The sequence below is a fragment of the Melozone crissalis genome, unplaced genomic scaffold (genome assembly GCF_028551555.1).
Source record: "Melozone crissalis strain CALT ecotype California unplaced genomic scaffold, PUWL_Pcris_2 ptg000029l_1, whole genome shotgun sequence".
In the NCBI taxonomy this organism is placed as follows: domain Eukaryota; kingdom Metazoa; phylum Chordata; class Aves; order Passeriformes; family Passerellidae; genus Melozone; species Melozone crissalis.
The window spans coordinates 22,625,318-22,647,913 of record NW_026535807.1 but is presented as its reverse complement, the minus strand read 5'-3'; the positions used below and the strand labels follow the sequence as shown (position 1 = coordinate 22,647,913).

The following is a 22,596-nucleotide window of genomic DNA, read 5'->3' as shown; positions in this document are numbered from 1 at the left end:
ATACTTCATGCATTGTTTTCCTTAGAAAAGTTGTGGTTATACAAACTATTTCTTAGAACTCATCATTATCATTAGCATATGCAAAACAGAGGTACAGTGCACCCAGGTCTCACTGAGGAAGGCTCTGCATCTTCCTTGGTGGTCCACTGATGAAGGCTGGATGTCTTTATCACCGTGCCCATTTCACCTTTCTCCTCTAGGCATGAGCAGTCTCTTGTTAGCTGTTTCAGCAATTTTCTCACCGGTTTTAGCAAGCTTTGTACTGCATTGTTTGAAGTTTTGTTCCCCATTTTTTGCCCAGTTTCATCCTGTGTCCAGCTTGTGGCTAGGATTTGCCAGGTTCTATATTGGCTACAATGGATCTTATTCTTGCCCAAGTATGCCTAGGCATGATGCTTTTAAACCTTTCAACATCCTATTGGCACCTGGCTTCCATGTGGCCTTGCTGTGTTGACAATTAACACTTTGTTTCAGGAGATTCCATTGCCTAACAGTCTCCTTGGTTTCATGAGGCCCCTCTGTGTTACAATGGAGCCTTGGTGTCTTGAGATTCCACTGCATCACAATTGTCTCCTGCATTCTGCTAATCCTGGCTGTGCCATAATGGACACTTGCTTCCATGAGCAGTGCCATGGAGTCACAATGGTCACTTAGGTTCCATGAAGCCCGAGATTTTGGCAATTGACACTTGTTTCCATGGAATTCCATTGTCCCACAATGTTCTCCTGGTTTCTATGAGGCCCTGCTGTGTCACAATGGCCCCTTGCTTCCATGAGCCATGGTCCAGTCCTAGTTGCCCCTGAATTCCATGAGGCCATGCTGTCTTCACAATTGACACTTTGTTCCATCAGATTCCATTCCAATGGTCTCCATGTCTCCATCTGGCTGTGCTGTGTCACAATGGACACTGGATTCTACAAGAGGTGGCAATGTCCCAGTGGCACCTGTGTCCTACGAGCCCCTACTTTGTCCAAGTAGATGCTTGGATCCATGAGATTTCAGGTTGTCACAATGGTCTGCTGAGCCATGAGGCTGTGCTGTGTCACAATGTACATTGAGTTCCTTGTGCTGATGGCTAGGTGACAAGATAATGCTTGAGCTATGCAAAGGCTGTAGCTATGCAGAAAGTGTAGTTACTTTGGAACAGGGTATGTGAAATGAGCAAATTTAGCAAAACAAGCTAACTGCAAAAGCTAACCAATGGCTCTTTGAGCAGACAATCTTATACAGTTTGCACCGAAAACAGAGGTGAAAAATTCAAACCCCAGGAAGACTTACGAGCCTTCATCCAAAGCAACCACCAGGAGCCTGACGATCATCTCATGCAGCAACCGTGCATGTGCTACAAGGGCTTACATAATCATATAATTAGAAAATACATTGCAATATGAAGGTTAGAAAAGTATCATATACAACTTAGGTAAAAAAGTATAATTGTAGTACTGTGCAAAGAATGGACAAGTGAGTTTGTGGTGGAGCTATCCCCCTCACTCCTGGCATCAATTAAACAAATACCTCCTCCGTAGGCCCTATACTATGGACTACTGTTTTCTTTCCCAATTTTCAGGCATCAGTTTGTGACACCGTGGCAAGATGGGACTCTGCCTATCTGCAAGATCCATTAGTGCTGAGGACTCTCTTGGTGTGCCCCAAGGATTTCTTGAAGGGATTCCTGAGGGTGCTGTTTTACTGTAAAGCCAACTTAGAGCCTCTCATTTGCTATTGAAGAGCAGCTCAAACAGGACATAGCCCTTTTTGCTGAGATGCACCCAGAAGGGTGGGTTCAGCATCTTTAGAGAAGGTTAGAGTAGTTAGTGAAGGCGTGTTTTCCACTGCGTTATCTGCTTGCTTGAACATTGGTAGTTACCAATATCCTGCCTGTGCATGAAATCAATGCATCAATTACTTCTTGACTCCCTAAGCTTATTTTGCTTTTTTTTTAAACCAAAAGATAGTGAAAATAAATTCAAAATTGTTCTGCAGCTGCTGAATTATTCTCTACATCATGTCTTTACCAATGCTGAGGGATACCATCATGCCACTGCTTATAGGAAGTGGACTTCACCTCACTGACTGAACAGCAAGGGATGCTGTATCAGTCCCTGGATATTAACTGTCACAGACATCTTTTCATGAAAAATCCTTTCCTTAGGATTTTTCCTCCTGAGAAGCTGAGAGGCCTCAGGAACAAAATTTAAACAATGGTTATCTGCTGCTGTGGAATGCAAGAGGTGGGTCTTTGATTGGCCCATCTTGGATGTTTATAATTAATGGCCAATCACAGCCCAGCTGGCTCGGACAGAGAGTCCGAGACAGCTGCCTTTGTTATCATTCTTTCCTTTCTATTCTTAGCTTAGCCTTCTAACCTTTTCTTCTATTCTTTTAGTATAGTTTTAATATAATATATATCATAAAACAATAAATCAAGCCTTCTGAAACATGGAGTCAAATCCTCGTCTCTTCTTCCCTCATCCTGTGAGGACGGAACCCCTGTGAACACCGTCACAATTAACACTGTGAGAAAAGGAAGGATCGTTCAATTCCAGTCTTTCTTAAAGAGATGTAGTATATAAAATATTCCAGCTACATAAAGGGAGGACAACAGGAAGCAGCAGAAGTGGAGCAGGGAGGGAGCTGTGTGAGTCAGAAAGGGAAAAGAAAGAAGTGCTGTATGAGCTAAGGATCGAGCCCTAGCCCCTCTCGCCGCAGGTCTAGTGCCTCCTGGAGCCTCCTGGTGCCTCTGCCTCATCTGAAATGCCACCTCAGCACCCCGGCCAACTCCAGCACCCACCAGCAGGATGTCCGGTCCCGCTACCCCTCCGAGGAAAGGGGCTGCAGAGCTGCGGACCCGTTCTGGGCCATGCCTCCCCTCCCTATCTGCAGCTGGACTCAACTGGGCTCGGCGGGATCAGGCCGGGCTCGGCTGGGCTGGTCTTGGTTCGTCTCCATTTGGCTCTGTTCGGTTGTGCTCCACTAGGTTCGGCTAGGCTCTCATTGGTTCTGCTCCATTTGGATCGGTTTGGCTGTGCCCGGCACCGCTTGGCACCGCAGCCCCGGCTCGGCCCCGCCATAGGCGAGGGCTTGGTGGGCACAGTGGGACCACTGGACGTGGAGCGGAGGGTGGCCGGTAGGCGCTGGAGCTGTCCGGAGGCCTTTCAGGCCGCCCCCGACTCGGGAAAGGCGGCGGTATGTCGCGTCTGGCAGGCCAGACGCTGTGCCGGCGTCCGCAGCAGGGCCAGGCCTTGCACCACAGGGCCTGGGCTCTCCGCCCCAGCCCGGGGGCGACCGGGCACTGCTCTCTGCTGCTGCAGTGGCTGGGGGGCACCGGGGACGTGCGGTGGAGTGGAGAGCAATGAGTTCTTGCGGGCCGGACTCTCGGGGGTAGCCAGGATCCACGGCTTCCTTCGCATCTGGTGCCGGTCACGGGCCCCACAGGGCTACGCGGAGGAGTCGGGGGCGGGGGCGGGGGGCGGAAAGGAGGCTCGCCATCCCCGTAGCACGAGTCCCGTAGAGCTTCAGGGACCTCGGCAGAGGCAATTGCAGGGCAGTGCAGCTGAAGACGAGGTGACCGTCTGCTCTAGGCCTGTCCTCGGATCCTGCTCAAAAACACAGCGCTATTGACACGGGACACTCAGATCAGCCGTTTGCTGACTGGTAGGAGAGTTCTCTCTGCAAATGTCCCCTGGAAGAAAAACTGCATATAATCTTTCCATACGACAGAAAGAGATGTGGTGAGGGGTTTTAGGAATTAACCTTTGACTGTCCTGCTTTCCTAGTCTGGCATTCAGGGAGAGAGAGAGATGTCGTTGAAACCATTCACCTATCCATTGCCCGAAACAAGATTTCTTCATGCTGGCAGGCATGTGTACAAATTTAAAATCCGGTATGGCAACTTCAACAGGTATGTGTGTTAAAGCCAAGAAGTCAGTCTGCTGTTTGTTGGCTGCATGTGGCAGTGAGTTAATACACAACCTTAAAAAACAAAACGCAGGTGGATAGAAGGGTCACACAGAACAATCCTTGTGAACAAGGGATGTTTTTTAAGAGTAATAGGTTAGGAATTAATCTGCCCACTAAGTATTTTTTCCTGTTCAGTGGAAATTATCTTTTGTTTCTGTTTAAACTCTTACTTGAAATGTAACTTCATTGCATTTTGACTGGGATGGTTCCAATTCTCTCTTTGTTTCACAGCTCTCCCAATCTCAGTCTCACTGAAAGCGCTGCCAAGGAGTCGGAGGTAGGAGCTGAGGCAGGTCCATAGGACTTCAGATGGGTGTTAGTCTAAACAAATAATATGGTTGTTACAGGACTGAGAACATTGTGTCAAATGCAGCATTTCAAGTGTGAGCAATGGGGAACATAGGGGAAACTTCCCTGGAGAATCTGAGCATGAAAAAAAAAAACAAAAAAAAACCAAAAACAAACACACAAATGAAAAATGTTCCTCAACAGGCAAAATTTAGTGCAGAAGAGTCATGCTTTTGTTTGAAATATTCCAAAGAAGCTACTGACTGTTGAAATTGGACAAAGGGAAACTCCTCTTTCTTGAGCTAGTCGCACCCAATTCCTGTCTGATTCCTCTTCAGAGTCATTCTTGCAGGAGCTCTTTCCCAGGATTTCAGTCTCAACCTCGAAACTTTCAAGTTGTCAGACTTGACTTAGCTGTTAATCCGTCTTGGTTTTTCAGGAGCTGTGGCAGTATGGTGAGCTGGCTCGATGGAGGCTAATCAAATGCTAAATTGCATGTGCTTTCCTTGCAACTGTTGAACCAATGAGTGTTCTTTTAATGATGCCATTGCTTTGTGTCCAAGCACAAACTGATGGTTACAATGGATGAGTTGTGTTGTTGTCATCTTCTTCCTGACACAGAAGAAGGCCCCTGCCATTTCTAAGAAATTGAAACAAATATACTGCCTGCTTAAAAATGCTCCTCCCTATTACTTAATTTCTAAAAAACTTCAAAGTAAAGTAATGGCATTGAAAACCTTAATGAAGGAAATGTGCTGATTTTAATTTATATGAAGAAGTATAATTTTTTTAACTTTTGAAAATGTTGAAAGGTATTACTAGAAAATGTTTTGTGTTTGTAGAGGAGTTTGTTGGGGCTTAACTGCATTTGCCTTATAACTGATTTGGGTCAATATTCAGAGAAAGAGGAGTAAGTAAATGCTGTGTGTGTTTTGCTGGAAAAATTAAATTACACTCCTTAAATTTAAAAGCACACCCCCATTTTCCATAGTAATTCTTCTATTTTAATTCAAGATTAAGGTACTCATTCACCTAAATTTCTATGAGTCTGTCAGTGTAGTACACTCTAAAATGGTGAGAGGGAGTGGGGAGAAGAAGGGGAGGAAGAAAGGCAGAATATCTAGAACCTGGTCTTCCACAATTCATGCAAACTGTAAAGTAATGTTAATTTTTCCCCAAGTCTTGAAAGTGTACTTGACAGTGGAATTGTCACTATGTTTTTAATATTTTTCCTTTGTTTATTTTTTGGCCTCTCCAGGAAGTGATTCGAGTAATCCTTGGAAATCTTGATGATTTACATCCATTTTCTACAGACCACTTCACCATCTTTCCATGTATCCTTTCTGTCCTACTCATAAAAAAAAAAAGATTCAATGGCTTGTATCTTTTGGGCATTGCATAAGTCAACATTTATGTGTAGGAGTGTGTAGTTCTTTAGCTGGAGTAGTACTACTTCAATCTTTGCAGTTTGACATTGGCTGAAGGTATTGTGAGCACCTCAGGTGTTGCCTTCACCAGAGAACTGATGTGACAAGAGTGTTTTGCAGTGTTTTCATCCAAACAGCCCTGTGTTCCAAATCAGGTTTAGCCAGAGCAAACAAAGGTATACATAAAGTGCCAGGAAGCCCATCTCATGTGCTCAGAAGCACAGCCGGTGCATTTTTCCCAAAGGTTCGTGGAATGTAAAACACTCCTTACAGGCCCAACAATGCTGTCTCATGAGCAGGGAAACTCACATATTTGTTTTTGTTAGGTCCCTCAAGGTTAAACCACCATGAGCCTTTGGGGATGGAAGATTGGAGCAAGTGTGAATCTGCACTCATGTCTCCACAGAGATGGCTGAGAAAAGCCAAAAGTACCTCACAGAGTGAGCTTTACAAGAAGCAGTAGTTGAGCTAAGATAATTGGAAGTCCAGACAGGCTTTTAAACACACAAAGCCTGCAGGATTGTCATCCAGTTATCCTGGTTCCCTCTTCAGTCCTTGAAGCCTAGAAACAATTGTGAAGCAAATGTCATTGGCACAGTATTCGCTTTACTGCACTCATGCCTCTCACCCCTATGGGACCAGTCAGCAGATCTTTTCTGTCTTCCCTAAAGTTTGCAGAGGCATTGAGCTGCTGTCAGTCTGGCCTGCTGTCCACAGACAGTGCTGTAAAAGCTGTGTGCAATTGCACAGCATAGTCATATAGAAGCACAGGTTTTGAGGAGTGTAGTTTCCCAGGATTTCACTTTTGATACAGAAGTGCTGAGGCATTTGAGATTGGATTATTCTAGCTAGTGGCTGTACTACAGGCTCTCCTCTTTCTAGGTGTTCTATCATCAGAATACATAAGTGGCCTTCATTTTTTTTCTTCTGGCTTGGGCAACTGGACAGAATTTAGTCATGTTTGCTACATGTTCTGCAGATTTTTAATTTAAAGTGACAGTCACTTGATAAAAGAGATGGTAACTGTTAGTATTTCTCTTAGTAGTTGCTGTTGTGTATTAGGTTGAGAATTTACTCTCCTGAGACTTTTGTTGAAGAGAAAAGTAATCCAGTTAAATGTTAGTTTTCCAGTCCTAAAGGTGTGTCCATTTTTGGATCAGATCTGGCATCACTTCCTGTGATTCTGAGTGCCCTGGAGTAATGAAAACCTCTGAGGCATTCCCCTCCTGTCTTAGAAGACTACATTATGCCTCCTAATAGCAGGCATAATTGAATGAGAAATGAGGCCATCCTTTTTCTCTGTCCGAAGCAGGTACATATGACAGCAACTTACTTATGTTAGTCAAGAAGATAAGGTAGCCAAGAGCATCATTATACAGAAGACACCCAATCCAACCAACTTTATTAGTTTGCTCTAAAGCTCAACCAGTTCTGTCTGTGTATTGAAGAGTGTTTGGTTTACAAACTTGTATTTCTAGAACTTGTAAGTCCATCCACATGCTCAGCCAGCACTGGGCCTGGAAGAGAACTGTGAGCTCAGAGGCCTGGCATGAGGGGTTGTCTGACAGTTGGTGTGTCGGGCTCCTCTCTGCAGAGTGACAGTGTCTTTGTTAATCCCCGATGATGAGTCCCTCAAGCTAAAAATCAGGCAGTTTCAGTCCTGAAAGGAACCGATTGTATCAATGTTTCATCGTCTTCTGTCCCCAAGACATTAGTTTCTCCTAGCAAATGAGGACTAACAGTATTCATTTCACCCTGAGATCAGAGGTGTGTAAGGAGACTTATGTCCAGCACCATTTGACCTTCCAAGCAGAAGCTCCTGCATGTCAGAACTGCACTCACATGAAGGAATGGCTGTCATGTCAATTATCTTTTTTCCCCTGTTTTGAACTGTGAAGTAAATTTAATGATGTTGTGTCATGGTTTGACACTGGTGCAATGTCAGTGCCCCCATGAAAATATATTCTCCCTGGTGTCTGCTGTGAGATGGGACCAGGAATACAGCAAAGCAGGCTCCAACTTAGAAATAAAGAAAAAAAACTTTATTAACCTACAGCTATATAAAAAAAAACCACACACAGAACTCAGAATGAAAACCCTCTAAAAACATTCCTCCTCCCCCCACCAAATTTCCAATACATTACAGTAGTACAGAACCTTGGATTCTCAATTCCGTTAGTACCCCTCAGATCACCAACTCTCAGTCCATCACCACCCTTTAGATAATTCTTGGTTCATCAAGGAGAGAGGAGTCCCTCTTGTACCATAGGCTTCCCCTGGGAACACATTTGAGACCTCTTGTGTTTCCATGTCACATGTGGCACCACCTGGAGATCATCTGCCATTGTGACACCTTCCTTCCATGCCCAGTGCTCTCACCACTGCACACAGACCAGAGCTGCTTCTGAGGTTCCCCTTTTGAGGATGCTTTGCCCAATTCCAAAAAAAAGCACAGTCCCTCACTTTTGGGACACCTGTCCCCCCCAAATTTCACCCCGTTGGGCCGAGGGGGTCTCGAGAACAGAGATCTTCTTCTTCCCTGAAGATGGAGGACACCACCACCCTCCTCACCACCACCCTCCTCACCTCGTCTCTGTTCATGCACTCCTTCTTATAACATCACTGCACTCTCTTGGTTCCAAGCCATTGCCTCCTGCTAAATGCAGTCTCTGTGTCACAGGAAAAATGGTTCTATCCATGGCTATACAAGTCCAGCCAAAGGCCACTCCATCATCTCCTCCCACCTAGGATTCTTCTCAACTTCTCTTGGACATCTTTCACTTGCACAAACTTGCATCACATTGGCCTATTTCCTCTTATCTCATCTCTATCTCTCTTCTCATTCAACTCCAGGAGGATCAGCCTTTGTAAGGTTTCCATCACCCAAGAAAAGGGTTAAAAATCTCAGGCTCTGCCTGTCCAGAACTCCCACGCTGCCCTGCCGGGCACCATCTTGCTGTACCCCCCCCCCTTTTCCTTCTCAGCTGGCCATACTATCAAATTTCAAGCTGGCACAGGCACAGGCACCGGCTCTGTCTCTCTCTCTCTCCTGGGGGAGGGGAGGGGCTGCCCAATGTCTCTCAGTGCTCCTCCACCCTTCCATCCTTCAGGGACCATCACCTCCCTTCTCAGTCCAAGGCCCGGCTCACCTCACTCGGCCACATAGCTTCCCCTCTCCCTCCCAGCCCGCAGCCAGGCAGGGCAGCTCTGACCTCCTTCATGGACGGAACCCAAGAGACCTTCCCCCTGAGTTCTCTGCTTTTAACCCCGTGTTCTCAGAGGCGTATCCATGTTCTCAGTGGCCACACCAGGTGCCAATGTTCAAATCTGAGCACCTATTGGTCTGACCACAGCATCCTGAAAAACTCACTTCCCTTTCAAACCCGGACGTGCTGCTTCTATGAATCCAAATCCTTTTTAATTTTTAAATAAAATTTTAAAATAATTCCTTTTTAATTAGAAAGACTGTTGAAGGGTTGTTTTTTTTTTCATTTATAGGTTTGGAAGGCCATGGGTTAGCTTTTTCAGGAGGGTGTTAGTACTGAAGGCAAGCACAGTTAAGGGAACAGAACACTGTTAATACAGGTGACTGATGGGACAGTGTGGATAAATAAAAATGGATAAGTGTTTCCTGTAGTGTGTTACTAGTGCAGTTTCACAAGTTCATAGAACAGGTTGTATTTGCTCCCTTGTGCACATGTACAGTGTGCTGTGATTTCTGAAGCTTTAGAAGACATTTTCAGGACTCATGTTTCCTTGAAATGCTAGTGTTGTGTTTTTTGGTCTTACCATTCTTCTCAGATTTGAGTAAATGGGAGCGAGTATCAAAAATGAAATTCAAACATGAGAATGTCCATCTCATGCCTTATCCCTACATTTGTACGCTGTATCTAGAATTGAACTCATTTCAGCAAAATATATCTTGTGGTAAGTCACTGTGATTATGTTTGGGTAATTTCTGTAAACATCTATGATCTATGTCTTGCTTTTCTCTTTTCCTTTGTCACTGTATCTGAATCGGAGAGAGCAAAACTGCATGTGGGATGCCTGTACCATGAGTTTGAAATAGTGCTTAAGAGGGTGTTCCTTACTGTCTCATATTGCTTGTCTAAAATTCCCTGAATTCCCCTTTGTCTTTCCAACCACTGGTGACTCTTTAGCTGGTATTTTCATGAAGCTATGCCCAGTGGCTCCCAACCTTCATTTTTTTATGTCAGTCAGTGGGCTGGAGCCAGCACATAAATGTATATGGGACACATGTTTTTCTTCCTTGTGCATGACTACATTTGTTGACATAGAAAATCACACTCTTTGTTGCTATGTTCCTAAAGAAATAATAGATTTTTGTAAAAAACAAATGATAGTAATCATGTTAATAATATCTTTTATACAATTAGCCAACATTTTCACCTCAACAGTGTCTCAGTTTCCAGGTTTTCTACGAATTTTCTGAACAACCTCAAGCCACAGCTAAGGACTCTGTGGGACTCTACATTAAAACTCCCCTGATGTGAAAACTGAGTATTTAAAGTGTTTCCTGCTGTGATTATCAGTCTCTGGAAAAACTTACTGTTTTTCTTTAATGACTGCCTAGCAGATAATGGGATCTTTATAAGATGGCCAACTTTCTTAGTCTCGCCTATTTGCATTTCCTATCAAACGTACCATGTCTGGATGTAAAGACTTCTAACCATGGAGAGTTCACTCACTTCCCTGCACACCTGCTGCAGTATTTAATTGCCTTATCCAGATAGTTGTACAGCATTGCTATTCTGAAATTAGGAGCAGTGTAAGGCACTGTTACTTTCAGACTTGAAGTCTCACATTTCTCTTGGTGGGGATTTTTCGTCAGGGAAATATGTGTGAATCCCATACATCCTACAGCTGGCCAGTATTCTCTAGAGGCTGTGATCCAGATGTCCTTTCATCTTCCATCTGGTGCCCAAAGCACAGCGAGATGCTAACTGTTTTTCAGGCCCTTCTCTTCTGAAGATACCTTTGACTTCTTTCATACAAGCAGTTGTCCCATCCCAATGATATCTGGTGTTCATAGCCAGGAATTCCAGTTCAGAAAGAGCTGTAGTTGAACGTTTTCTATTTCAGTGTATCATATGCAGGTCCAGACTGTTTCACAGTAGTTTATCTTGCTCCTGGAAGAGAAATTGCAGTGCAAAAATATACTTTTCAGTTGGTTAAAGAAAGTTGAGTCCAAATATTCACCAAGTTTTATACTTCTGTTGCAGGTAAAGAAGTAAACAAGGGCAGTGATGAGCTTGTAAGTTGTGCATTTGGTTTTATTTTGTTGTTTAATATATGTTCTAAGTATTCTTGAGAAACAGAATCTATGCCTTTAGGCAATGCTAGAGTTCTCCTACCACTAGGAGTTAGGCAGTGTAAAGTGGCACCGAATTCTCATGCAGAACCAAGGGGAGAGACATTCTTCTGACAGTTCTGCTGAGCTTGGAAAGCAGTCCTGTATCAGGACCTAAGAGCCTGCTGCCTTCAGTTCTACGGATTTTCTGCAAGCCTGACTGAGTGAGCTGTCCAGTGTTTTCATCACTGGAAGGATCTGTGAGGTTGATATTTCTGAGTAATTAAGTTCCCTAGGTAATGTGTCATAAACAGCAAAGTTATGCTCATTTGAGAAGTTTTTGTGTAATGAGAGTTCAGGATAGGATTATTTTCAATATAGGTAAGTGTCTGAAGTGAATTAATGAAGAATAATTCAAATCCAAATTCCCCCAAGGAAGTGTCCAAATTCCCCTAAAGAATTTTTTCTATCTCTGCATTCCTGCTATTTACATTCCTTGGCAGTCCTCTGAAAATGGACGAAATAGGATGTCCCTAGAAAGAAATACTTTGTTTAAAACTATTGAGCATAATTCTCTGGCTGACCTCCCAGTGCTTGTTTTAGTCTTGAATCCTTTTTTTATTTGTTTTCAGAGTATAAGCAGGAACAATTTTTGCAAAATATGAATGTACTTCAACTAGGAATTTTGTTCTAAAATAGAAAAGTCAAAATCAATTGTTACCAATACCAAACTTGCAATCCTTTGAAGGTCAGGAAAAGAAATGAAATGTCAGAAAGTACTGCAATGAAAGAAGCAGTGAAGAGGAGAAGAGTGGAAATCAGAGATGATACCTCATGCCCACAGTCCTGTATGGACAGGTAAGTTGACTGCAAAAGAGTCTCCCAGGACACATACTAATATTCTTAATGTCTCTTGTACCTTCTTCATGCTTCATTTCTGTGCAATCCTTTGCCCCATTTTCCTTCTTCCTTTTCTTCCTTGGCTAACAGAATCTAAGCATCATTGCTCATATTGGGAAAAAAGCGGTCCCGTACTTTCCAAGTTCCCATACTATTGACCAGAGCTCTGCCTGTTTAACTCCTCTGTGTTCACATCACCTTTTGAGTCACAGTGAGGTGATAGCTCAGCGGCCAGACAGAGCAGTGCACTGGCTTACACACCTGAGTTCAGGACAGCAAGGGAAGAACTGGAAGCAGTTTTCCACCTGCCTCCCAGCCTGCTCCATTGAGTCAGCTGATAAATGCTGCCCTCTTGGCTTGAGGCTGATGGCAACACCTTGGAACTTGCTCTTTTCCAAGTGCTTTAAAGTCTCATGAAATTGCATGCATTATGTGAGTATTCTCACACAACTTCACCATATTTCTTCAGTAGCTAAACTTCTCATGGTGATTTCCAAGTAGATCTCTGTCACTGGATTTTACAGAATGGTTGAGGTTGGACAGGTCCTTTGATATCAAGGTTCAGACCCCTTCTGCTCAAGCAAGGTCACCCAAAGCAAGTTCCCTCAGGTCTTGAGTAGACTGTGAGGGTGGAACCACCACAACTGTGGAGAGCCACTTGCAGTGTATGACCACAATTCCAGTCAAAAAGGTTTTTCTTGTGTTCAAATTTAATTTCATGTTTTGCAGTCTGTGCCATTTACCTCTTGTCCTGCCAGAAAACAAGAAGGTTGAGGAGAGTCTGGCTCTCTGTTTTTCATTTCCTCCCATCAGGTGTACATTGGTAAGATCCCATCCAAGCCTTCTCCAGGCTAAACAGCCTCGTCTCTTAAAGCTTCTCCACTTGAAAAAAAATTCCCCAATCTCATCATCATGTTTGCATCTGGCCCTTTGCTGTGAGTCCCACTCATGTGCTGGGGCTTTCAGTCCATACTGGGGCAGAGGGGTCTCAGCAGCCTTGAGCAGAGGGGAGAGATCACTGCTTGAGGGCAGAGGTTTGGCAGAGCTCTGCCTAATTCAGGTCAGGGTGAATCAGTCAGCTCAGCTGAATCACTCTTCCGCATGAGGGTACAGGGCTGGCTCTTGGTGAACCTTGTGCTTAGTTCTTGACTACCTCTCAGATATCCAGTTACTTACAGGCTGGCAGACTTCTTTCTTCTTAGAGTGTATTTTTTTAAAAGAAGAAAATCTATACCTATGCTGAATCCTCACAAGTTTGTGGCAAACAGTCCTGGATCCATCAGTGCGCACCTTTCCCCTCCCATGTACAGACTATATCCAATCATCTACCTTGGTGCCTTATATCCTACCCAATTCCCAAGCATGTTTCATGCAGAGATATTAACAAAGTCTGAAGCCAGTTCTTTTCCTGCTCATGCAAATGTACTCCTTTAATCCCACCCCTATCCCCCATGTCTGTTTCTACTCACAGTACAGGTGTTGAATATGAGGGAGGAATGAGCCCAGGATTCAGAATTTTATTTCTTTTAGCCAAAGACACAAGTTGTAGATTAATAAAATACAAGGTCAAAAAGGGCTATTTCATGATCCAGTCTGGCAGTTCTCTTTAGGTCCTGAATCTTGCCACAGCAGTTATGATTAGAACAATCTGTAATTCTTAAGTGTATGCTTGAATTCAAAATCAAATTGGTGAGCACTAGCTTCAAGCCTTCTGTCATTTTTTCCGGTTAGACTGTTAGATTGAAGAGCTCATTCAGGCTGAGCATCTTCCCTGCCCCAGGAAGGAGTGTGTCTGCTGCAATGAGACCAGCTCTCTGTCTTCTCTTCTTTCTGGGCAATCTCTTTTGCTCCTAAATTGTCTTGGGGAATTTGGATTTTCTTGGGGTGCTACTGAGTGTTGAGAAATCAGAATCTCCAAGTGGCACTCCCAGTGATTCTGATCACCTCAAGTGAAGCCAGGGTGGTTTTTCTGCACATGCATCCCTTCATACTTCCCCATATGGAGTTTCCTCTGCCATTTTAATGCCCCATGACCAAGTCTTGCAAGATCTTTCTGTGGTTCTTTACTACCTGCCCTTGTAACCTTGTAGGATTCACAAGCTTTCTCAACTCTCTGCTCATCCCCCTATTCAGGTAAAGCTTTTTCTCTTTAACTGCTTGTTTTTCATCGTAGAATGTAAGAGCCTAAATGAGAGATGAGGGACTCCAGGCAGCTCTCCAAAATGCAGTTTATTCCATCCAAGATGTTACAGCAGTCCAAGATTGTGGGTGACAGAGCCTGTGCCTACAGCTGTCAGCCCCAGCTGCAGGCAGGCCTGGAGACCCTTTGGTTTTGTTTACATTGTATTATATACTCTTCTTTGCTTAGCATCTTAGTACAGTAGAACCAATCTATACCTTAACTATTATCTATAGCCTGTCATAACTACTGTAATTACCATATTCATGTTACTATTCTCCAATCACTAAAAGTCAGTACATTACAGTCTAAGCTAGAAGTTGTTTTTCAGTTTTCTTGCAGTGGAAAATTCTGAGACCTTTTTTCTACTTGCAACTTTGCTGACTTGTTTGCCTGTGCTATCTTTCTGCTTGGTAAAAAGATCTTGTTTGAGGTGGGTTTATCCTTTGCTCTAAGTCATAAAAACCCCTTCTGACTAACCCCTTTGCCTTCTTGTTTATCCAGTAAGACTGGCTCAGCAATTCTTTTCTTCTATATCAAAATTTGCTTCCATCTCTATTCCTTCATCAGACTCTACATTTAAAAACCTTTCTGCCAAGCATACATGTCTGTGAGATTTTCTTGTCAAACTTTCATCCTTCCCAACAGCAGAAAAGCAGAATGAGTGCATATTTTCATTTTTAAGGAAGACTTTGAAACATGAGTACAAATATAGATTAAGGGTATATATCTTGTTGAGTAGAGTCTACTAAAGTCCTTGTTTCTAGTGAAGTACTTGGAGTGGCTGCTTCCTTTTTGTAAACTCAGTTTTTACTTACTTTTCTTTAGAACTGGAGCTGACTGTGTTCACCACATGAGTAAAGCAGAGCAAGGATTTGAAAAGGTAAGCTACAGAAAATTCAGAAAGAAACAACATCACCTATTTAGTCCTGGACCCTTACAGTGGCAAGCATAAAAATGCCTGCAGGTAATTTGTCCCCTTTTTCCCTGCATCGCCCTCATCATTTTTGACTCCTCACGAGACTTAACAAAGGGATGAGTTACATTTTTTTTGAGATTACGCAAACTTTTCTGATTGTCAAGCTACAAGCACGGGGGTAAGCTCAGCCTCTGAGAGGTGAGCCTGAGGGATGCCCTGCCTTCTCTCCAGGACTCCAGTCGTCTGTCATCTCACATGCCCCTTTATGGAGAACTCCACAAAGGGCCAACAGTGAGTGCTGGCATCTTGTCACTGGCGTTGCTGTGACCATGTGCCACTCCCCACCAGTGTCCCTCTCTCTGCTGATGGCTGTGCAGGCATCACCCTGTTCCTGAAACAGTGCCATGCCTTTTCTCACTACGTCACCAGAAGGCAGATTCATGACAGGATTGTTCCGGAGGGATTGGCTGTTGCTCTGTGTTCTCCAAAGACCTTGTTAGGAGGAGAAGATTCTTTTTCTTCTAGCCCACAGGCTCCAAGCCTGCTCAGATAGAGCTGCTCTTAGTCACACCTTAACAGCTGTGTCCTCCTAGATGTTGCACATCCTTCCAAATGCACATCATATATTTTCTGGATACCCATTCTAAATTTAATTCAAATCCCTACTACACTATCACCTTTCTGGCTTTTTCCCCCTCTCTAGCTTTTTGGAAGAGAATTTTTTTCAAGGAGGCAAACACATTTCTCTTGGGTTTGCTCACAAAAGAAGCCCAATACATTATTTTAGAACAAGGTTTTTGGCAGGTTTGTTGGATTTGCAGGATAGGAAGAAGACTGACTAATAACTCCTTGGGAGCATTCAGTAAAGAGTAACTTACCTAAAAAAAGCAGGTTTATTTGTCTGTAAAACTTGTATCCCTTTTCCCGACCCCCCTCTGCTTATCTTTGCAGTATAAGTGACAGGTCTCTACACGTGCCCTCTCTGGCTTCTTTCCTCAGGTACAGCAAACACTGTTGGTGAGATAAGGATCATTTTCTGAAAGATGCTTCTTTTGTTCTCCACTTTGATATAATCAATGTCATCAGAATTCCTCTGTTGTTTATACAGTTTTCAAGACATTAGAGTCCTTGAATGCTGGAGCTCCAGGTTAGCAGCTTGGACTCTGAGAAACAGTATGACAGTTGGCAGATGTTACACTAAGTTCTTCTTGTGTTAACTAATGTGGGAGGGCATGTCATGAGCACTTTCCAGGTAAACTGGGACTGTGATAAAAATAACTCAGTAAATACCAATCCAGGTGAAAAGAACCTTCTCTGGAACAGCTGCTTGTGACATCATGACTTGTCCTCGAAATTGCACTAGTTAAGGCACTGTTAAACTGAGAGGGTTGTCTGGACGCAGACTGTTCTGTTGATAAACACCAGTCAGGTGTCACAAGTACTGTGTGAAATCATGGGCAGAAGTCCTCTTCTTAAGTCCTGACACGCATTTTTAGAAGATGAAAGCCAAATATTTCTGTGACATGCTTTCCATTTGGGTTTTGTTTGGTTTTTTTCTTTTAATTCAGGATGAGAAGAAAGATTAGGTTTAGGATAAAAACATGTCAGTAGCTCCTATACTTTGTTGGAGTTTTTCTTGTTGTTCTTCCAAGGCTTCTTCTCAATTTATCAACAGTGTATGGCTTTGGTTTCAAATCCACCTGTTATTTCATAATGCTTCTCAAAAAGGGAAGGGTTTCATTAAGCAGGAAGGAAATCTGTCTACGTAGTATGTGTGGGATCGACTTAGGGATGTTGGATTTGGAATGAGGAGCAAAGAATTTCCACAAGCACATGACTGTTCAATAGACTGCATTTTCAGCTGTCATCCAAATGTCTCCCAGGCCTGTGATGGTGACATCTGGTCAGGATGAATGTGGTCAAACCTGCATGTCTTTTCACTTACACAGTTCACCAGTAAGAGTCAAATAAAGAGACTCAGCCTGTCACTCCAGAGAATTTTCCTAACTTCGTTAATGCTCTCAGACTAAACTGCAAAGATCTCAGGCCATCAGAGGCTTGGAATTTTGTGTTAACCTGAGCTGAGATGTGGCATTTGGGGACATGGTTTAGTGACGGCCTTGGCAATGGCGGGTTAGCAGCTGGACTCAATCTTAAAAAGCTTTTCCAACCAAAATGGTTCTGAGATTAGTGCAAGGGAAACACCATTAGGACCTGTTTACTCTCTTTTAGAAGCTTACCTGCTGATTTTGCTGTGTTTCTATATGCTTATTTTGTTTTGTGTGGTACTTTGTGTTGTTGATCACCTTCCTAATGGGTATTCCTGGCCCACCTCTTGCTTCTGGAACATTTCATTTTTGACCCTTCCGAATTAAGTCTGTGTCCCGGGACCATGTCCTAGAAGGATGAATTTCCAGGGGCCTGCACTGTCCAGGGGCTGTCGTTTCCCACAGCTCTTCGGTTGATGTTTTTTGAAATCTCTGCCTATTCCATAGCTACTATTAGTTCACTATCTGGTATGCTAAAATCTTCTAAATAAATTACAGCTTTATGTAATGTCCTGGTGAAGGAGGTGTAAAAATACCTTGGTGAAGAAAGTCCTTATTGTAACAGAAAAAAATCCCCAAATGAAACCACACAACAAAGACTTAAACCTTGCTTTTTAATACTTTTAGGAAGCAGGCTAACAAAAATCTCTGTACAATAGAACTTAGTACTATGTAATAGTTCTTGGGTTACTTTTCCTTTTAGAATTCCTCCAAAGCAAATGAGCTTGAGTTCAGCACAGCATCCCTTACTAAAGACTGTGACCAACTGAGTTTCTGTGAGTAAGGAATTCCTGGTTTCCACTGAGTTTCATTGCCCTGGATACACAGGGAGTGTGTAGAGAGCGAGGTTGTGGTTTTGTTCTTGCTGCTGTTTCTTACAGGCGGGCCTGTGGAATTTGCCCTTGAACAAAAAAGAGCAGTCAATCAGGCTGAGGGTACAGTGCAGCTGCTGCAGCAAGTGGACCAAACAGGAAAAAAAGGAAACATGAAGTCAGAAGGAAGAGGTCTCTCACAGTTCTGGAGAAGGTACTAATCCTACCCTGATGAGCAGAGGCAGTCCTGGCTCTGTCCAAGGCTGTGTTAAAGGCTGATTCTGGCAGTGCCAGGTTGTTCTCCATAATTTTGAAGGACGGAGACATTTTTTCTGTGGTTAAACCAAAGTCTCCCAAGGCAAAAAAAAAGGGATGTCATTTTATCTCATGCTAAGGGGCAGCATTACCACTAAATGTTCCTCTTCTGAGCTGTCTTTGGGAAAAAACTCCTGATGAGAGAGGGTGACTGAATCTCCATCACAGCCATTATACAAAGTGGCTTTTCTCAGCTGCAAGTGCCAACTAAAAGGGTCTTCCTGGACAGATTGTCAGCCCCATGAAGCTGCATGTGACCTTCATTTGGCCATTGAACAAATCTGGACTTTGATTCCCAAAGGCACCATTTTAAATGGAAATCAGTGTCACTGTTCAGACATCTGCTGGCTGGCCAAAGGAGTTCTCTCATGCGGCTGAGGCTGGATCCTGTGAGTGCCAGCCATCACTGCACAGAACCAGGTGGATATTGGCAGCTGCTGGTTTTTGGGGTTTTTTTTCAAAAATAAAACTCCTTGTTAATTGTAAAGTGTGCCATTCCTTTAATGACTGAGACCAGACCATTAGTGCACAACTTATTCAATGTTTCCTCTATTTTTTTCGGTTTCCCTCTCTATTGTTATATACTAGTATTTTATCCTTCCGCACAGAAATCAGCTTTTTTCCCGATATTCAGAGAAGTATTTTAAGTCTAACGTGCTCTTCTTGTTGTTACTGTTTCCCCAGCATCATCTTTTCGCCACTACAACATCTTTTTGGTGGAAAAAACTGACCTGGAAGTACTAATTGTTGTGGAAAGGTAGATTTGTAGTACGAATATTGGGTTGCACTGTTTCTTCTGTAAGCATTGTAAACCTTTCTCCATGCATTGCTTATCTCAGCTATTAAATGTTTTAAATTAAATTCTACTTTGCTAATGTTTTCAAAGTAACATTCTGAAGATGTTGGGTTAGAACAATATGTTGGGTTTTTCTTCACATCTTAGTGGTTTTGGAATAAAGCAAGAAACTTTAGGATTTTGATGCTTAAGTGTCATAAATTGTGAATTTCATGTTATCTGGTATTCTAATAAAACAAGCATCAATTTGGAACTGTGTGTTATTTTAATCAGACTTACCCATGTAGAAGATACTCTTTCCCTCAAAGAAACAGCAGAGGTTTCTAGTATTAGATGGACATCAGTACTATGCTTCACAGCTTTAAAAGGGTCAAAATTGAACATTTTTCATTAGATATTGCCACTACACTACACTTTGGGTAATTACTTATGCATTCAAAATGTAATGGGACGAGGTTGGAATTGAAGATTTCAGACATGCCAAGGCCACACTCAGGCAGTTTTTTGTTGCCATGCTTATGCTTTTTAAATTATCTATCATTCTTGAACGACCTCCTGAGCTGGGCTATAGGTGACTCTGCTTGGAGAAGGGCTTGGGCCCAATGGTCCCCAGAGTTTCCTGCCATCCTTGGCCACAGTGTGATATGAGAAAGTGTTTCCTGAGAGAGCTTCTTTCCGTTGTTAAACCGTCTGTGTCTTGACCCATGAGTGTTTTCTCATGCCTTTGTGAGTCTCTCTCCTGTCCCCCTGAGGGAGTGGGAGTGGGCAGCAGGATGGGGGGGTCACCTGCCAGCCAGGGCCACCCCCTCCCACCCCTTAAGGGACTGCAGTCTGCAGAGAAGCCAGGTGGGAGCACAGGCAAAGCAAGAGCCCCTACACTGTACACAGACCCTGTACCCTGCACTTGGGTAGTAGCATGGAGTATGACTTGCAGCTGTAATGAGCAGGAGGAGAGAAGTCTGAGGGCAAGCTGAGCCTGGGAAAGGGCAGGAAGGAAGATTGGCTCACTTCAAATAAGCATGTTTCCTGGGTAACCCAAGATGTTATTGTAGTCCATATTTATCTGTGCCCAAACTTATTACTGTCTCTTTAAGATCCAGTGCCATGGATGAAAGTTGACATGCAAGGTGCAAAGACCCCTTTTCAAAGTCAGGGGTCTCTCAGGCACACCCTTCTTGCCTTGTTATCTTTGCTCAAGGCAGAATCTTTGGGGCTTTTCTTTTTCCCCCTCCCTTTTGTTCCTCTCTTGCATCTTGGCCTGCCTCAAGGCAAATTCCAGGAGTGCCTGTCAGCAGCGCTGTGCAGAAGGAACAGAGTGGCCCTGCTCCAGTCTAAGTTGCCCACAGCTTCCCAGCAGTGCCCCACTGAGGCAAAAAGGCACAAAGTCACCCAGCCCAGCTGCTTTGCTTTGCCTTGCTTTGCCTTGCTGTCCTCTGCCCCAGTGTGGCAAAGTCTCTCCATGAGTTGTAGCTGTTTGCTAAGTATCACCTGTGGAAAGTGCCAGCCACCTTTGCTGTTGGAGAGATAAGCAGGGAGGAAGGCTGACTGCATTTTCCCTTTGTCTCCCTAAACATGGTTGTCTGTGGCAGATGCCATCTTGAAAGGGGAGAGTACCCTCTGTTTTGGGTTTGTCTTTGTTTCTGTGGAGTTTGTGGGATTTAGCAGTTTTGTATCTAGTGATTATTTCCACCAGTAAGGAGAAATGAAATATGAGTAGATATAAGAGGATTGTGTACTCTGGACCTCATCTTGAGGTATAGGGGGCTGCATGTTATTTGAATTTTGTCACATGCACCTGCACAGGACAGAGGGCTGCGTATGGCCTCTCAGCTGCTCAGCAAGAAGTGACCAGCAGTCATCTCAGGGGAAGCCATGGGCACAAGTGATCACCTCACAGGACTGCAGAAACAAAAGCCCCCTTGTCTCTTCCCTCCCTGGCTGCCCCATGGCTGCACTTTGCCATCCTGACAGCCAAACAGTCTCCTCTGGGTCTAGGACTAGTGGGAGGGATGTGGACCTTGTGGTGCCATAGCTGGACATCCCCTGCGTCATGCTGCTGGGGAAGTTGGTGTCATTTCTGGGCCTACCAGACCACCACAGCATCCCTACTTCTCTCTGGGACAGCTCCATGGAAGGGAAGGGGTTCGGTGTCCTTTTGTAACCATATATGACTCAGTGTCATGGGGTGCTGGAGCTCATCCTGCAGCATCCACATATGGGCCTTCCCCATGTCCCTACAGCTGGAGACACCAAAAATGGTGACATGGAACAGTGACACCTGATCCCAGTTGTGCTTGAATGGGTCACATACTAACATGGATACCTCTGCTGTGTTTGGTTGTTATCAGGGCACCCCACCTCAGACTTCCCCTTGGCTATGGTTGTAGCTCTGCCTTCACCCTCAACATGGGCACCCCTAGGAAAGGGGGAGAGAAACTGCAGGTGAGGGAGGAGCAGTGGATATGGGATTGTGGGGAGAGGCTGCCTCTGGTCACCACATTGTCCCTCCAGCACTGGACACTGCTGCCAATTTGGACAGAGCAGGGGCATGGCTCCCACCATTTTTGTTTCCATGCACAGGGGGCTCTTGGGGAGGGGGACTGGATTCCTCAGCAAAGCTGGTGGGAAGGAAAGGGGAGTTGCTAGGCTGCAGCCAATCCTCAGACCCTCCCCTGTTGGGGCATTTAGGGCAGACTTCAGGCTCCCCTACACTGTGAGGTGCAGGGAAACATAGAGGCAACTCCCAGATCCCATGGCATTGGATAGAGCTCTTTGGAAATGGGGAAGCTGCATATCCACTGCAACTCCCTGGAATGGGCTTGATGGTGGGGTCCCATCCTCATCCCAGCTTGAAGATCCTGTCACTGCCACTGCTCCAGGAGTCTGATGACTGTCAGTGGGAAACAGTCCTTTCCAGGGCCTGCAGCCTATCTCTCCCCTTGGGGACCACCACACTATAGCTGCTCCACTCCCTTCACTTCTTGCACCCCAAGAAGAGCTCCTGGAGAACTGCTTCCTCAGCCATCCCTGACCCCACAGCTGTGATCCAGGCTGGAAGTGCTCATTGCCTCAACTCTGGGAAGTCCCTTCCCCAGGATGAGACCAGCAGTGCTGAGGTGTCAAGGGATATAACCATCAACTTTTCTCCTTCACTCTCTTATCCCTCTGAGCTTTCCAAGGCCATGGCCCAGTTCTCCTGCAGGTTTGCCACATCACTGGCTTATATACCTGTGGCCCATCAGAGTGGCCTGGCTGTCGGATGGTTGGGAGGTGACAAAGAGGCATGGGACCAGTGCACAGCCTTGGGGCACATAGAGCCCAGGCATGAGGCCCTGGGGTCAGAATAGGGCTTGCCTGCCCTATGAGAAAAACAGCCATGTTGTTGTGAACCCACCTGGCAGGGCAGAGCAGGTGGCAGTGTCTGTTCTATGCAGGGCCAGATAAGCCAGACATAAGTAAAGGATATTCCTATCAGGGCAATGGATGCAGCACATGGCCAAGAGACACACTGACCTGAAAGGGAGGTAGAACAGAGGACTCAGTTCACCCACATCACCCTGATTGTCAAGGTACTGCTGCAGCCATGAGGGACTGCTCCTGCATGCAATAGAACAACTTTGCTCACAATCAAATTCTCCTAG

The 22,596-nt window shown here is 44.5% G+C and overlaps 1 protein-coding gene across 1 annotated transcript; it reads left to right on the top strand.

The window, feature by feature from the left end:
* The first annotated feature begins 3,800 nt into the window (after nucleotides 1–3,800).
* On the top strand, nucleotides 3,801–18,889 carry MAJIN (membrane anchored junction protein). The gene is made up of 10 exons (XM_054281252.1): nucleotides 3,801–3,901; nucleotides 4,192–4,237; nucleotides 5,507–5,582; nucleotides 9,477–9,602; nucleotides 10,919–10,950; nucleotides 11,735–11,844; nucleotides 14,894–14,948; nucleotides 17,736–17,808; nucleotides 17,914–18,058; nucleotides 18,844–18,889. The coding sequence occupies exons 1-10, from the start codon at nucleotides 3,801–3,803 to the stop codon at nucleotides 18,887–18,889; spliced, it is 810 nt and encodes a 269-aa protein (XP_054137227.1).
* The last annotated feature ends 3,707 nt before the right edge of the window (nucleotides 18,890–22,596 follow it).

Bases quoted from the DNA above. Each gene is read 5' to 3' on its own strand.
- MAJIN (XM_054281252.1), top strand. From the start codon at position 3,801: ATGTCGTTGAAACCATTCACCTATCCATTGCCCGAAACAAGATTTCTT. The intron at 4,238-5,506 runs GTAGGAGCTGAG...TGGCCTCTCCAG, and splicing joins GCGCTGCCAAGGAGTCGGAG to GAAGTGATTCGAGTAATCCT. The intron at 14,949-17,735 runs GTAAGCTACAGA...TTTTCCTTTTAG, and splicing joins CAGAGCAAGGATTTGAAAAG to AATTCCTCCAAAGCAAATGA.